A 13592-nucleotide genomic window follows, 5' to 3' on the forward strand; every position below is an offset into this window, starting at 1 on the left:
GTGCTAGCCTGCAGTCCGAGCAGGACGATCCCTTGACGACGTCATAGCCACACTCACTCGTGAGGTGTTTCGTTGAGACCTCCTTTCGGTTCCATTCTGACCGAGTCGTCTCGACAGGCTTGGTCGCCCCCTTACCTCGCACTTTTAAGTTTCCATACATCACCTCAGTCAAGCTATCCATCATGAGCGACACCATATTGCTTCCACCTTCCACGAGCGGCGCCCCGAGTCACCGCGACACCAGCCCTTCCAAGTCGTACACCCTCAAGACTGCCAAGGGCGTTCCTATCCGGCAAACCCATGTCAGCGATTGGCTGATCAGAATGCCCGCTGAGTCCTGCAGTGCCGCGACGCAGATGAAAGCTGCTCGCCCGTCAACCTCGCCCTCCACTTCTGCTCTCTCGGATCCGGAGGAGACGTTCGGAGTACAGTGCAAGGACACCAAAGCGACCTTGCTGATCCTCCTCAAAACCGTCGACACGGATACGCTTCTCGGGGACCACGAGCTGAGCGGAGATGAGGGCAGGTGCGTGACTCATGCCGCGCGGGTCACTCACCACAAGGATGAGACTGCTTCGATAGAGCCCGAATCCGTGGGGCGGTACAAGGTATCGGTCGTCTTCGTCTCCAGGAACAAGGACCCGAATGCTGCGACTGAGGTGGGGTGGCATCTGTCGGCTCCCGTGCACCGGACCATGCGCATTCCCTTGGATGTACAGCCGCTGGCCTTTGAGTGGGACGGCTCCCATTTCCAAGATGTTCTCGCAAGCGACCGTGCCGCGTTTCTCCACTCAGCGACCTTCACGAGCGCAGATGGGATGTCCACCACGATCAACGTAGGGAAGCCCAATTCCGGCTGGGTTCTTCAGCCCATCGATGCCGGATATGGAGTTGTCCTGGCGACGAAGCGATCCGGGACCCAGGGGCGGATCTACACAGCGCTCATTGAGGATTTTGGGGATCAGGATCGACGTGCGGTCAATGCCGAACCCCAGGATGACGACGAAGTGGCCAGTGAAGATGACAGACTCGCGGACAGTGCTCTGAGCTGGACTGAGATCTCATTCGGTGCGCAGAGCAGAGCAGGATCGACTGTATCTCTGAGTGGGTCGGAGGATGAGGGAGACGCTTTCTGCTAGTGCCTGGCGGGTCACTTCGAGCTTTGGGCAGGCAGCTAATAGAGCTATGGGGACTGACGACTTTCATGCAACAGGTATCAGCGCATGTTTTCCCGGCGCCCATATGAGGGCGCTAGAGATCCCTCCTGGTTTGCCTGCGGCGCGACTTGCCAAGGTGATCGGTAGAGTAGTGGTATGGGCTCTTCTCGCCCTCCGCCACATTCGCCACCCGGACGCATTTTACCCCGTGTTTCAGATCTTGAGGTATGTTGATCACGTGCTTGACCTCCTTCCTGCTGACCGCTTCATTCTTATCTTTCCTTTCTCTCGAGTACACCTCACCCTCCAGACAACATGCCGCCTGGTAAGCAGTCGAAGCATGAGGCGTCGCCGATTCCGTCCGCACCAGCCGGGTCGACCACGTCCCAGACGCCCCCAGCAACGGATTCTACTACCCCTTCAGCCTCCCAATCCACATCGGACCAGCCCTCCGCTCCACCTCGCTCCGCCGCCAATGAGGTCTATCTCGTACCGGAGATCCGCCAAAGCATCCTCGCCTATCTGGATAAGGTGGACGTGACGCGTTTCATGCGGGTGGAGAAGAAGGCGGTATTTGATGCGGCGAAGGAGCTGTATCGGGTAGTAGATCTTGGAAGGGTTCGCAACAAGATGAGTATGACCACCGTGAGTACACCCAGACAGAGCATGCCTGTGAACAGAATGAAGCTCAGACCACAGCTGCGGCAGCGTACCTACTGCGCAGCTGTAACCGAAGTCCAGATATCACCGGCCGATATCGCCAAGTCCAAACCACTGCGCGCCAAGCTGGGAATTGCGTCCCTCAAAGGTGACAGGTTGATGGAGAGGCTTCAAGGGTACCAGACGAGAGTCTGTCGGATGCTCTTGGAGGATCTCAGGCGGAAATGTCCCAATCTCCGAAAGATCACCTACACTCCCTCCAGCTCATGGCCTGATAATCGCGAGCGATGGGTGGCGTTCATCGACTCAGCGCGGACGCCGTACGACACCGCCAAGAAAACAACGGCCACACTTGGCAGCGGGACCATCGTGGCCTTTCGCACGTGCATTGTGGACGTCAGCTCCCATCGGCCGTCCGATTACTTTGCGTCCAACCCGGTCGCACAGCTCACTCCCCCGTCGACTGATTATGCTGTGCAGCAAGTCTTCAATCTCGAGCTACGCCACCGGTCAGGTCAATACTCGGATCTATGGCTCGCTCACCTCCGCGAAGAGTCGTCCTACAGCCATCTATACCAAGAGATTGGCCTCGGCGAACTACCGGTCAAACTTTCGGACATCACTCGACTATACCAACTCCAGATTTCAGAGGGGGGCAAAGAAAGGCTAGCGTGTATCCGCGCTCCTCATACCCTTCCCTACTCCCTCTCCTCCTTCGATGAATTCGCACACATCGCTTCATCGTCGTTGACGGAACTCCACCTCGCCGGCGCTTCATATCCCCCGGTACACGAGCATCATCTGCTGATCTCATTCGCCGAAATCCCCTCGCTCATCGAGATCATCGGATCGCATTTGACGCGCCTGCAGGTCCTCTCTATCCCGCTGAGGGGCATCGAGAGCGCGGAGAGCGTGTGCCGAGGCATGCTGCGCCCTGACACGCTCTCACGGAGAGGCACCCTCGCGTACATTCGCGTCCTAGCGGGGTCGTCGGACACCTCAATCTTCAACATACTCCGTGTCCTTTCAGTGCTCGGCACTTCCAAACTAGGGTCACTGGAGATTGAAACGTATGAGCATCGGATATGGCCAAGGTCAGAGCAAATGCCCTTCATCAGCCATCTGCGATCGTAAGTGTATTACTTTGAGGACGCGCTCACGACTGGAGGTCGGTAGCTGATTGTGCTCAGGCAATCTTCTGATCGACAAAGACACCTGTCAACCGTCGACTTCCGTAGCATCGGCGTCACTATCCTGGCCGACGTCCGCAGACTCGAATACAATGCGGACGGAACACCGCGCAGTCTTGCGGGGACACGAGCGTCCGCGCTCGTCGACCGCCTTCTCGCCATCGGGACACTTGTTCCATCTATCGCCCTATCGAGCTTCCAGAAGGCTCTGCAGGGATGGAAGGAGGTGGTAGAAGTGTTCCAAGGGACGGGTTGGCAGGCGGAGACCGTCGACAAGGCCAGATCGTGCCTGGCGGAATGGAGGCGGACCAGGGCAGAGTCGGCGGAGGCTTGGGAGGACATGGGGGAGCCATCTATTTGGGCTAGCGCGGCTGGAGTGGAAGGTGAGATGGCGGCTGTAATCGGGCTATACGGGGACATCGGTAGAGCACGGGGAGGGAAGTAAGGTCCGGTGCATATGCCAAGGGGAGGGGAGAGGGCGGGAGAATTAGGTAGGATGGTAATTTGTACATATAGCGTTCAGCCAGGTCTCGTATACATCCAAGTACAGCTCATTCATGCACACTCACGACTGTTTTCAACAATAAGTGCGCATCTTGGCCGTCAGCGAGTGGACCTCATCACTTGCTGTGCGGCTCTAACCCACGATATCATCAGATCTCTCCACTTGCGCCGGGTCGCAGTACTGAGTACGGTAGCACTTCATGACTGATCATAAGCCGGGCCGCGTCTCTCACCGTCTCCGCCTGTCCCTCCGTCTAGAGTCATCAGCCGAACGGGCTCGTCACATACCCCAACAAGGTAGACTCTGTCCACTGCCCCTGGCTGGTGAAGACGCCTCCCGCCACATCGTCGGCTGTACTCGGCGTTTCATTTGGGTTTACCCCGTGTGTTTCAGATTCCCCAAAAAGTGGCACTTGCGGGACCACCTTCATCCTCCCCTTCATCTGCATCATCAACTCAGCCTCCCCCTGCACATTGATCACTAGCTAGCTGTGCCGTCCAGGCGGGCGAACAAGCGCGCGAAGAAGGCAATCACCCCGGAATCCCCTCTCCCAGCGGCTGCCATACCTCCATCAGCTCAAGCAACGGCCCCCATCGCCGTCCCGGCCGAAAGCCATGAATCGGACATCAAGAAGTATGGGATCCTCGGCTATCCCGAGATCCGGCAGCACATCCTCGGCTACCTGTCCCACCAAGATCTGCAGACCTTTATGCGCGTGTGTCGGAGATTCGTCTTTGACGTGGCGCAGAGGTTCTGGAAGAGCGTAAGCTTCTTGGTGATGAGAACCAAGATGAGCACAAAGACGGTGAGCACTCATGTGTCTATTCGGAGTGCATCTCATTCGTGTAGGACTTAAGCTGACAGTGTCAGGAGCGTCGCCTCACCTACTGCGCTGCCGTGACGAAAGTATACGTGCGCGAGGGAGACATCCCGGACGGCATGTTGCGGGCGATGGGAATCCAGCCCGCAGAAGCGTCCAGACGTCTGAAGGGCTACAGCCCTGAGTTATGCGCGTACCTCATCGACGTCATCAGGAAGAAGTGCCCGGGGGTGAGGAGGGTGGTGTACGAGGAGGAAGAGCCGGAGCAGAACGGGTGGTGGGTGGCCCACATCGATCCCCCTCCACTCGCGGAAGTCGTCAACGGTATATCCATGGCCCCGACCAGTATCGCCAATACGGGTACCGTCGAGATCGTCCGTATCCATCGGCCGGATCACACATCCTGTCCCCAATCTCCCTCTGCTTGGAGCAAACCTCCTTCGGCCGGTTACTCCGTCCAATCGCGATTCAATCTCCAACCTAGCTTACCCGATCCACTCGCCCCTGCTGCCAGTAGCCAGACGTGGCTGAAAGCTATGCGGGGCGACAACATCTTCGGCAACATCTATGACACTGCCAATTTCGGCGACCTACCCGTCGAGCTCGGCGACGTCACTCGCCTCTACCAGCTGCAGAGCAAAGCAGGGCACACTCAGCGGCTCTCTCGCATCTCCGCTCCTCATGTTGCTCCATAGGAAATCGACGATTTCATTCCCTTCGCTACCGTCGCATCGGTCTCTCTCAAATCCCTCATCCTGTACAATGCAACTTCATCCTCGGCTGCAGCTCACCAACTCCTCACTTCCTCGGATCTCCCCGTTTTCCTCTCGACGATTGCAAACCACCTACCTCGGCTCACGGTCCTTCACATCGCTATCCAGGGGACTGAGGGTGCAGAGGCGACCTGCCGCACTATGCTCTCCCCCGACACCCTCTCCCAACGGGGAAGCATCTCGGAGCTCCACATCCACACTCCGCCAATGCAAGGTCCGCGTTTCAACCTGCTTCGTGCAGTTCTTCCCGCCTGCACGGATCGTCCGGTGTTATGGGTCCTGCCCCTGTACTACCCCTGGGGACACGGTATACGCCACTACGCTGATCCGCGGCAAGCGCAATACATCAGCTTCATGAGAAAGTGAGTACCTCGCCTTCGAGCTTACTATAGCACAGAGCTGACCATGTCAGTCAGTCACCCACCCGCCAACGTCATCTCTCTGTCGTCGACTTTACCACATTGGGCGCCGATATCTTCTATGCAGTCACCAATCTACAGTTCCACGCGGACGGTCGACCCAAGCATCGAGCCGAGACCAAGGCGACCGAGTGGGCGTCCACCCTGCGGCCACTCGAAGCGCTTGTCCCGCGCATGAGGGCGAGCGGAGCCGCCCTCGCAGACGCAATGCAAGACTGCCTCGACCGCTCCGCCGACCATTATGAGAGCATCTCATGCTTGGCGACTCCCAGCGAAATGGCCGACGGCGCATCGGCGTTGCAGGAGGCGTAGGGTCGGGCGAAAAGGGATTTGAACCGCATCAGGCAGGAGGCGGCAGAGGCGGCACGGGTCATCGATAGTCAATTAGAGTGGGAAGTTCGACAATTGCCAGAGGTCATCAAGAGGAATCAGCAGTAGATTAGGGTGGCAGTATAATAGGCAGTCATATCATCAGCTAGAGGTAGTAGTTTCGCCGTGAAATAGAGGCGAACACAGGTTATATCAGGGCGGAAAAATATCATGCAAAGAGACCGATCGTGCCCATTTAAATGTGACAGTGCGGTCAGCGCCAATTCAGCAGTCCAGTCAGCATGTCCACTTACTGAATCCCAGAATCTATACATCAATCCCCCTCCCCTGGTGCCATCTTGAGCATCCCCTCTATCCTCTCCTGCCTCTCCTCCATCTTCCTCAACATCTCCCCCAGGCCTTTTGCCCACGCCGGCGGCTCCCCCTCTTCTCTCCCATGTCCTGCCATCTCCAGCCCCAGACTCTGCCGCCTCCCTCCGCCTACATGTCCCGACGCCCTCGCCGACGTATTCTGCATCGCCGGCTCCGCGGGGTACATCTGCTGTAGCGTGAGGAGGTCCTCCTCTCCTTGCCCTTGCCCCTGCCCGCCGCTCTGGTTCGATCCGGCCGGACTGGTATCCACCCGGGTTTGGCTGGCTCGGCGGCCTGTCCGCGTATCGTCAAAGTGCAACTTCGGTGTCTTGCCCGAAGCGAGCCGGCGAAGATGTGTCGAAGGGGAAGTAGAGAGAATACTGTCCGCGCCGATCGTATTCGTTTTCGGCATCCCGATGAATGGCCGATCCGTCCCTCCTCTCCCTCTCGGCTCCGGCACCGTAGGCGACGAGGGTCCCCCACTCCCCGCTTGCGACCCTTCCTCATTATCCGAATCCTCTATCGCCTCATCCCCATCCTCATCCCCGCCATCCCCATCCGGAGACTCGACGATATCGTACGTCGGCCACCTCGAGAACCCGCTCTCTGCATCCGCCTCCGTTTGCTGATCGTCATCGTCATATTCCGCATCCTCGTTCCGGGACTTGGTGAGCAGGACGGTATCGGGTGCATAGTCGAATACGGCGTACACGTCACCGTGGGCCCCGCTCATGAATATCGAGACGTTTTGCATCTGTTTGGGCAGGGCGCGTTGGAGGGTGTCGAAGAGGTGGGGACGGAGTTCGAGAAAGTGGCGCGCGCGCTCAAAGAGGGTGATAAGGAGGAGAACAGGCGCGTTGGTCTGGTTGTTAGCTCTCTGCGTCGAGTACTCGTCCCTCGCTAAAGACATGAATGGGCTTACCAGGCGGGTAAAGAAGACGTGCAGGCGGTGGAAGGCTCGAGGGGAGAGTGTCCAGCTAGCAGGCGCCCTGATGGGAATCAGCTCTATTCCTTACTTGTCACCATAAGACGTACAAGAAGAAAAGGGCAACGATATTCAAAGGCGGCTGGAACGAGAACAATGCGTCCGCTGCATTGTCAGCTGATCCGACTCTCCCACACCAGTAACTCACACTTGACCCCCTCCACAATCCCCACAGCGTGCCTGAACATATACTCCGCCTTCGCATCCTGGTTGAGCTCCGCGAATGTATGCGAGAGGATTGCAACCACTATGGTCAAGAACAGAGTATTGGCAAGGCAGGCGAAGATGAAGAAGATGATTGGGCCGAGCTGGGGATGGAAGTCGGCTATATCGATCAGCTCTGCTGCCACACGGGATCGTCGGATGAGGAGCTTACTTGATATGTCAAAGCCGGTAGAATCAAGACCGAACCAGATGTTGGTCATGTACTTGGCAATCTCCCAGACTCCGTAGTTGCCTTCGTCTAGCGTGTAGAGGGCATGCCAGAATCCGACACTGGGATGTCAGCGGAGCGTTTGAGATTCCCAAAGGCAGGCAGTGACTCACAATATCCAGACCGCAGCGAGCATCAAAACTCCGAACTGAGCCATCATAGCACGCAATGACCTGCACGGTCAGCTTCTCCCCGGCCCTGCGAATACCCAAAGATCGAAGGTGAAAGCTCACATGACCAGGACGTTCCGCTTCAGCAGCGTAAAAGCCAATCTCGGGAACAGCAGCGCAGACTCGCATGACAATATACTCATTGCAAAGTCCTTGACATCGTGGTCGTTCAGCCAAAAGCCGTAGAGCCGGATCGGGAGGTACAGGCCGAACAAGCTGGACTGATCAGCTCATACCCCAACGTGGGGAGGAAGATGGCATACGCTATGATCCCAACGTCGACTCCGTTCCAGATACTAGCAGCAAAGACGCGCCAGCCATGCTCGAGCTGTAGCGTCAGCTATGGCCACTGTGGTGAGCTGGACTCAGCTGGACATACCGTTGTGAGTAGTCTATCAAACGCCCAGCCGCTCGCGTACACCATCAGAGCGACCTCCCACCACGTCATTATGTTCGTTTGGTTCACTGCCGAATCAGCCGTCAGCCCTGGATGCTAAGGGCTGTTGCTCACTCGTCTGAACCACGAGCATGAGCGCAAAGACGACCATGAACGCCGAAAATTCCAATAAGGCTCGATACACTGGGACGCGAAGTCGGTAGTGGTCCAGCAGAGGAGCTTTGCGGCTGTCGTATATGGTGATCGCCTACTTGTGTCAGCTTTGCTGGACAAAGTGGGTCCTAAGCAGCTCACCTTCTGCTTGTACACCCGATCTGGGATTACATCGAAGAATGAAGAGGGGGTGTAGTAGATCCTACCACGCCAGACCGACTCTGTATCATCAGCTTGGGCTCTATTCGTAGCTCAGTCAAAGACCTATACGCACCCAGCACTTTCTGACAAGCCGCACACTGCACATCAGCATGGATCCCCAATGAGCTTAGGCGACAACTTACAGCAATGAATCTCTTCGCCTCTGTGACAATCGCCAGCTCAAGCGCATTACACGCCCTCCCCATATCTCTCCTCCCCTCCATCTCCTCTTCCTCCTTCACCTCTTCTGGCGCGCCCGCAAACGGGCGGAACCCAGCAATGAGCACATTGGCCAACGTTAACTCGTCCGACCGCTTTTTGGCCAGTCTCGCCGACGGGGGCTCCGCCATACTCATCCGCCGCTGCCTTACACCCGTCACCGCCGCCGAGCGGGCCGAGGAGCTCAGGCGGCGCTGACGAGTCACCCCGTCCGCTCCGTACGTTTGGGCGATCGCGGCCAGGCTGGCGGAGTTGACGGATGGTCCAGGCTGGGTATCGGGCGTAGAGGACTTGGCGTAGTGCGTGATGACGCGGATGGCGAGGAGCTCGCATAGTGCCGCGCGGGAGGTGTTGAGACGGGCGTTCGGGAGGTTCGCAGAGTCGTGTAGGAATTGAAGGCGATTCGAGAGGAGGCAGTAGAGGATGGAGAGGTTGTCTAGGGCGATGTATCGCTCGGTGAGGGGTCTAAATGTCAGCTACTGGGACGGATGCTATAATCCTGCTAGCTGACCTGACTAGGTTGAAAGCTGCAGCGGGTTCAGTAAGGCCTTGCCAAGTGATAGGCGTGTCTTTGATCAGCACGACCGGTCGTCATTATTGCGATTCAGCTCACCTATCCGAGTCTGTCTTGTCAGCTTTTACCGCCGCAGATAGGTGCAGCTAAAGAGAGCTCACCATTACATCATGACGGATTAACAGGATGGTATTGAATACATCACAGCGTTCTAATACGTCCCGCGCGGGTCCGCAAGAGGTCGAGCGAGTCGTGAGCCTCGGCCGAGTCAGAGGGGTCGTCTCCGTGTCCCGCTTGAGCCAGGTCTTCATGTTGTACAGCAGGCGCGTCCCAAGCCCCGTCCGGTCGTGATTCTCCCAGCGGAAAGGGAGTGGACTTGGATCGAGCCTCGATGTGAAGATGGTACTATGGCTACAGCTGCAAGTCAAAAGAGAAGGGAGAAGCAAGGCATACTCTATACAGAGAAGTGAAGTGAGGGAAATTGAGGTGCGGAAATGACGCGCGGGGAAGATAAGGAACCGTGCCTAGATCTGGGACCTGGGGGTTGGAACCTGTTGGAACCAAATACCAGCTGATGAGGAGAAGATGCGTACAAAACGAATGACTACTGCTACAAGTTCTCTCCAAGGACATCTACACACCGCTAGTCGCTCCCATATCCCGCCAGTAAGCCGCCAACAACTCCCAGTATCGGTACGACCCCTTTCCCCTTCGACACCATTTTTGCCGGCGTCGCTCCTGTCCTCTCCGGATCCTCTGTCCTTCCCCGCTTTGGCATTCCGGCGATTCTACGCACACCGGTCGTACCGCTAGCCGAAGCCAAAAACGCGTCCGCCGCATCTGCAAAGGGATCGTACTTCCGCTTGGTCGATTTCCGAAGTACCTGCGCCAAACTCGGGGACGCGCCGGTACTAGCGTCACTGGCCCGCCCCTTCCCATGCCTACGCGCAGACACGACAGGTGTCCCTGCTGCGCCCGCCAAACTCCCCTCCGCCTCTTCCTCCACTGGCAGCCCCCGTCTCTCTCGCCCAGCCTCCCATCTCGCCCGCCCATCCTCCACGTCCTCTTCCCCCAGATCCACCTCCTCGTGCAGCCCATACTTCTCCCGTAGCCCCTCATCCCGCCCCTGCTTCTCCAGCATGACCTTCTTCTCTTCCCTGAACTTCCGCCGGAGCGAGGTGGAGACCGCGTAAGGGTCAAACGAGAGCTTGTCGGACTCGTCCGCGAGCTCGGTGATTCGTGAGGTCTTGGTTTTGGCCCATGTTTGCTGGTCGATTGTCTTCTCGGTGGCGGAGAAGGGGTCGGCAGGCGGGTCGGCAGCGGATGGAGCTTCGGTATCTGCAAGATCAGCTGGGGCACTAACAAGCTTGTCGGCAGAGGAGCTCACCGTGGGTGGCGAATCCGCCGTTCTCTTCTGGATTCCAGTCCTCGTCCTTCTTTTTGGCCCCTTCATGAACGATGTAAGCCGCGTTCTGGAGGTGTCAGCTCAGCTTTTGAAGGTCGCACAACGCCTCCAGTCGCGGCAGCTCACCTGTGGATCCGTCCTCAGCTCAAACCAATTCTGGCAGAGGTGACATTTACACCTAAAGGCAAAGATGGGCGTCGAGTAGTAGTTCCCAACCTTCTTCTTCTGGGCATTGTATCGAACACCAGCTCCTAGATGATTCTACGCAGTCAGCTCTGCTGTCTTCCGGGCAAGGCGCCAGAAAGAGCCAGCTCACCCCGCATGATTCGCACCAGATATTGAAGGGGAGCTCGAACCGGACCACGAGCACGCCCTTGTCGATATCTTTGGCTCTGGCGCCGAGAGCATGTTTCTTGCCTTGATGGCTGTTGAGCGTGGAGTTCTTCTTGGGATCATAGTCGGGCGGGATATATCTGGGAGCGTCAGCTGAGCGGACGGGCGGTGGACGAAACTCTCTTTGCAGCTTACCTGTTGAATCCCTGCATGGCGAGCGATGCTCAAGCCACTCGGCTATGACTTGGACGGTCTGGGATGTCGCTACAGCCTTAGGCCAGTTGATGTATGATCGCAAAAGGTATTGAAGGTCCTACCAAGAATCCTAATTGAATTCCCCTCTGATTTCCTATTGAAAATCTGCTCCCGCTATACAAACCTGAAACACATTCCTTATCACCCGAAAAGATGGATCTTGCCTTGTCCATCCCTTCACAAAGGCCTCTCACTTTCTCCACTAAACATCTATCAGGCTAAAAGCTCCAGCAGTCGGCGGCAGGGGCCGCTCGGAACCGTACTCCGATGGCTTACTCGCCAGCACCCTCACGGGCCTTCCAGCGTCGTCGAGGCGTCATCATCTGTCAGCAAAGCCCGATGGAGATGATGATGGCTGTCCCCGGGCTGCTGAGGCGTATGATGACTTTTGCGTCAAAGGAGACCCTGTGCGCGTGTGTTAGGGTCTCGTGGGACTGGTTTGACGATGCGGTGGCGGTGTTATATAATCAGATGGAGGTCAGGGTTGCGCTTGGGATGGGGTCGAAATTGGTATGTCTACCGTTCGGATGGGAGCTAATGATAGCAATCTCCACGATTCATGGAGTACAATAGTGTCGTTCGGCAAGTCACGCAGACGATTACGTCTCGGACGGGCGGTGAAGCTGGACCAGTGCTGGAACCTACCAAGGTGAAGGTGTCGCAGGCGGACGCAGGGAAGCAGCTCGAGGGAAAGGAAGAGGACTTTCCCTTCGTCCCTACCGACACCATCACCATCGGTGCAGCAGCGGACGCAGCGCCTCTCCTCTTCCCCGCTGTCCATAGCGTGGTGAGCGACCTCCCGCCCGGTCTGACATGGGGAGAGGGACCTATGCGGAAAGGCGGAGACCGGAGTTTCCTCTCCTTTACGTCGGAATCAGGCCAATACCCTCATTCGCTATACATCGAGCGGTGCATCGGGATATCCACCAAAGATCCCAAGGTCGACCCCGAGGTCTTCCAAATACCCTCCATCCCCGACTTTGTCACCGAACTATCCTACACTATCGTCGCGCACGGCAAATACAACCCCGGCGAGGCTAGTATCCCCCTCGACTCTATCCTCCCCGTCTCCAAAATCCGGTACCCCGTCAAATCGTTCCGGTCTACCGGTATCGACGTCCATATACGCACCCTCGGCAAGATCTTCACATACCCTATGCTCGAGACCTGGCCGTTCGAGCCGGGGCTCAGTATAGACTGTGATCAGATTGTCGGGATGGGGATCAAGGAGTTTCGGGCATTGGCGACCTGCCCGGCGCTCCGGCTGAGGGATATCAGGACGCTTCGGCTGGATACGGTATCAGCGCCCACGTCGGGAGCGTGCCTCCATCCAGCCGACGTCTACCCTATACGGGACATCATCCTCTCGGAATTACCCTACCTCGACGACTTGACGCTCAGCTTTGTCGTCGACGAAGACTCGGAAACGGCATACACGGACACCCTCCTCCCTGATCTCCCTACCGGTCCCCTCCGCCGCTTGACGGTCAGGTTATGGTCCAAGTCCCGTCCGGGATCTAGCAAGTCGGGCAGCCGGCAGCTCTCCTTCCCCTTCAACTTTATCCGGCGGCTTGCGGCGTGTTTGATAGAAGGCGGAAGTTTGGTGATACAAGGCCGGGATCTACCCAATCAGAATCCGGAGAAACCAGGCATGGACCTTACGGCCGCTATAAACTGGATCAGAGGGTACGTCCTTGTCTTGATCACGCTAACGACTAGTCGACCCCTCAATATCCGGCGAACCATATCTACCATGGACTACTCATCTCTCGGTATAATCACCAGCGCCGATATCCCACGTATCTGCTACGACTATGGATCACCCATGACCCTCCCCCACTCCCTCACCTTCTACTTCACCTCGGACCTCCTGAGCCAGATCGACCGATACCTCCGCGATCCCTCTCTGGCGCCTCGTCCCAACGTCAAAACCCCTACCTCGACACTAACCCTCATCTCCACGCGGGCGGCGGCGTTCGAACTTAACAATCACGTGATGGAGGCGCATTGGAAAGGGATGCGCACGGACAAGGATACACTGGCGACGAGGGCGGCGAAGTTACTGTGGGAGTGCAAGAATGCGGGGATGAATGATGCGCCGACGTTGATGACGCAGAAATACCCGACGTTGTTTGAGGAGCTGAGGAGGGCGGCGCAGACGGCTCAGCAGACGGCGGCGGCGGCGGCGGCGGCGGCGGCTGGGGTGAATGGAGGGGGTGGTCAAGGGAAGAATGGGAAGTAGTATTTCGGAGGTATCAAACGCGAGCTCAGGTGATGGTCCCAGCCTCGCTGCCGCTCTGCATCGGATACGTGTTTACTGAT

The 13592-nt window shown here is 57.4% G+C and overlaps 5 protein-coding genes across 5 annotated transcripts; 3 read left to right on the forward strand and 2 right to left on the reverse strand.

Moving 5' to 3' along the window:
- Nucleotides 1-182: 182 nt before the first annotated feature.
- MKK02DRAFT_31268 (uncharacterized protein) lies at nt 183-1139 on the forward strand (the record flags this gene model as incomplete). Its single annotated transcript, XM_053088248.1, has 1 exon — nt 183-1139. One exon carries the CDS (start codon nt 183-185, stop codon nt 1137-1139), a length of 957 nt encoding a protein of 318 aa, XP_052948781.1.
- A 333-nt stretch (nt 1140-1472) lies between these two features.
- Nucleotides 1473-5836, forward strand: MKK02DRAFT_31269 (uncharacterized protein; the record flags this gene model as incomplete). Its single annotated transcript, XM_053088249.1, has 8 exons — nt 1473-1802; nt 1857-2947; nt 3029-3390; nt 3727-3808; nt 4014-4317; nt 4383-5015; nt 5214-5467; nt 5518-5836. 8 exons carry the CDS (start codon nt 1473-1475, stop codon nt 5834-5836), a joined length of 3375 nt encoding a protein of 1124 aa, XP_052948782.1.
- A 331-nt stretch (nt 5837-6167) lies between these two features.
- On the reverse strand, nt 6168-9588 carry MKK02DRAFT_42040 (uncharacterized protein; the record flags this gene model as incomplete). The annotated part of the gene is made up of 16 exons (XM_053091813.1): nt 6168-7067; nt 7128-7194; nt 7241-7295; nt 7339-7515; nt 7567-7685; nt 7737-7796; nt 7857-8009; nt 8057-8121; nt 8173-8258; nt 8305-8437; nt 8485-8564; nt 8618-8642; nt 8688-9228; nt 9275-9332; nt 9377-9386; nt 9439-9588. 16 exons carry the CDS (start codon nt 9586-9588, stop codon nt 6168-6170), a joined length of 2679 nt encoding a protein of 892 aa, XP_052948783.1.
- A 332-nt stretch (nt 9589-9920) lies between these two features.
- Nucleotides 9921-11227, reverse strand: MKK02DRAFT_42041 (uncharacterized protein; the record flags this gene model as incomplete). Its single annotated transcript, XM_053091814.1, has 5 exons — nt 9921-10615; nt 10665-10749; nt 10809-10943; nt 10999-11155; nt 11211-11227. The coding sequence occupies 5 exons, from the start codon at nt 11225-11227 to the stop codon at nt 9921-9923; spliced, it is 1089 nt and encodes a 362-aa protein (XP_052948784.1).
- A 310-nt stretch (nt 11228-11537) lies between these two features.
- MKK02DRAFT_42042 (uncharacterized protein) lies at nt 11538-13512 on the forward strand (the record flags this gene model as incomplete). Its single annotated transcript, XM_053091815.1, has 3 exons — nt 11538-11780; nt 11815-12956; nt 12990-13512. 3 exons carry the CDS (start codon nt 11538-11540, stop codon nt 13510-13512), a joined length of 1908 nt encoding a protein of 635 aa, XP_052948785.1.
- Nucleotides 13513-13592: the final 80 nt, after the last annotated feature.

Source organism: Dioszegia hungarica (assembly GCF_025882075.1).
Source record: "Dioszegia hungarica strain PDD-24b-2 chromosome Unknown MKK02contig_5, whole genome shotgun sequence".
Classification (NCBI taxonomy): Eukaryota; Fungi; Basidiomycota; class Tremellomycetes; order Tremellales; family Bulleribasidiaceae; genus Dioszegia; species Dioszegia hungarica.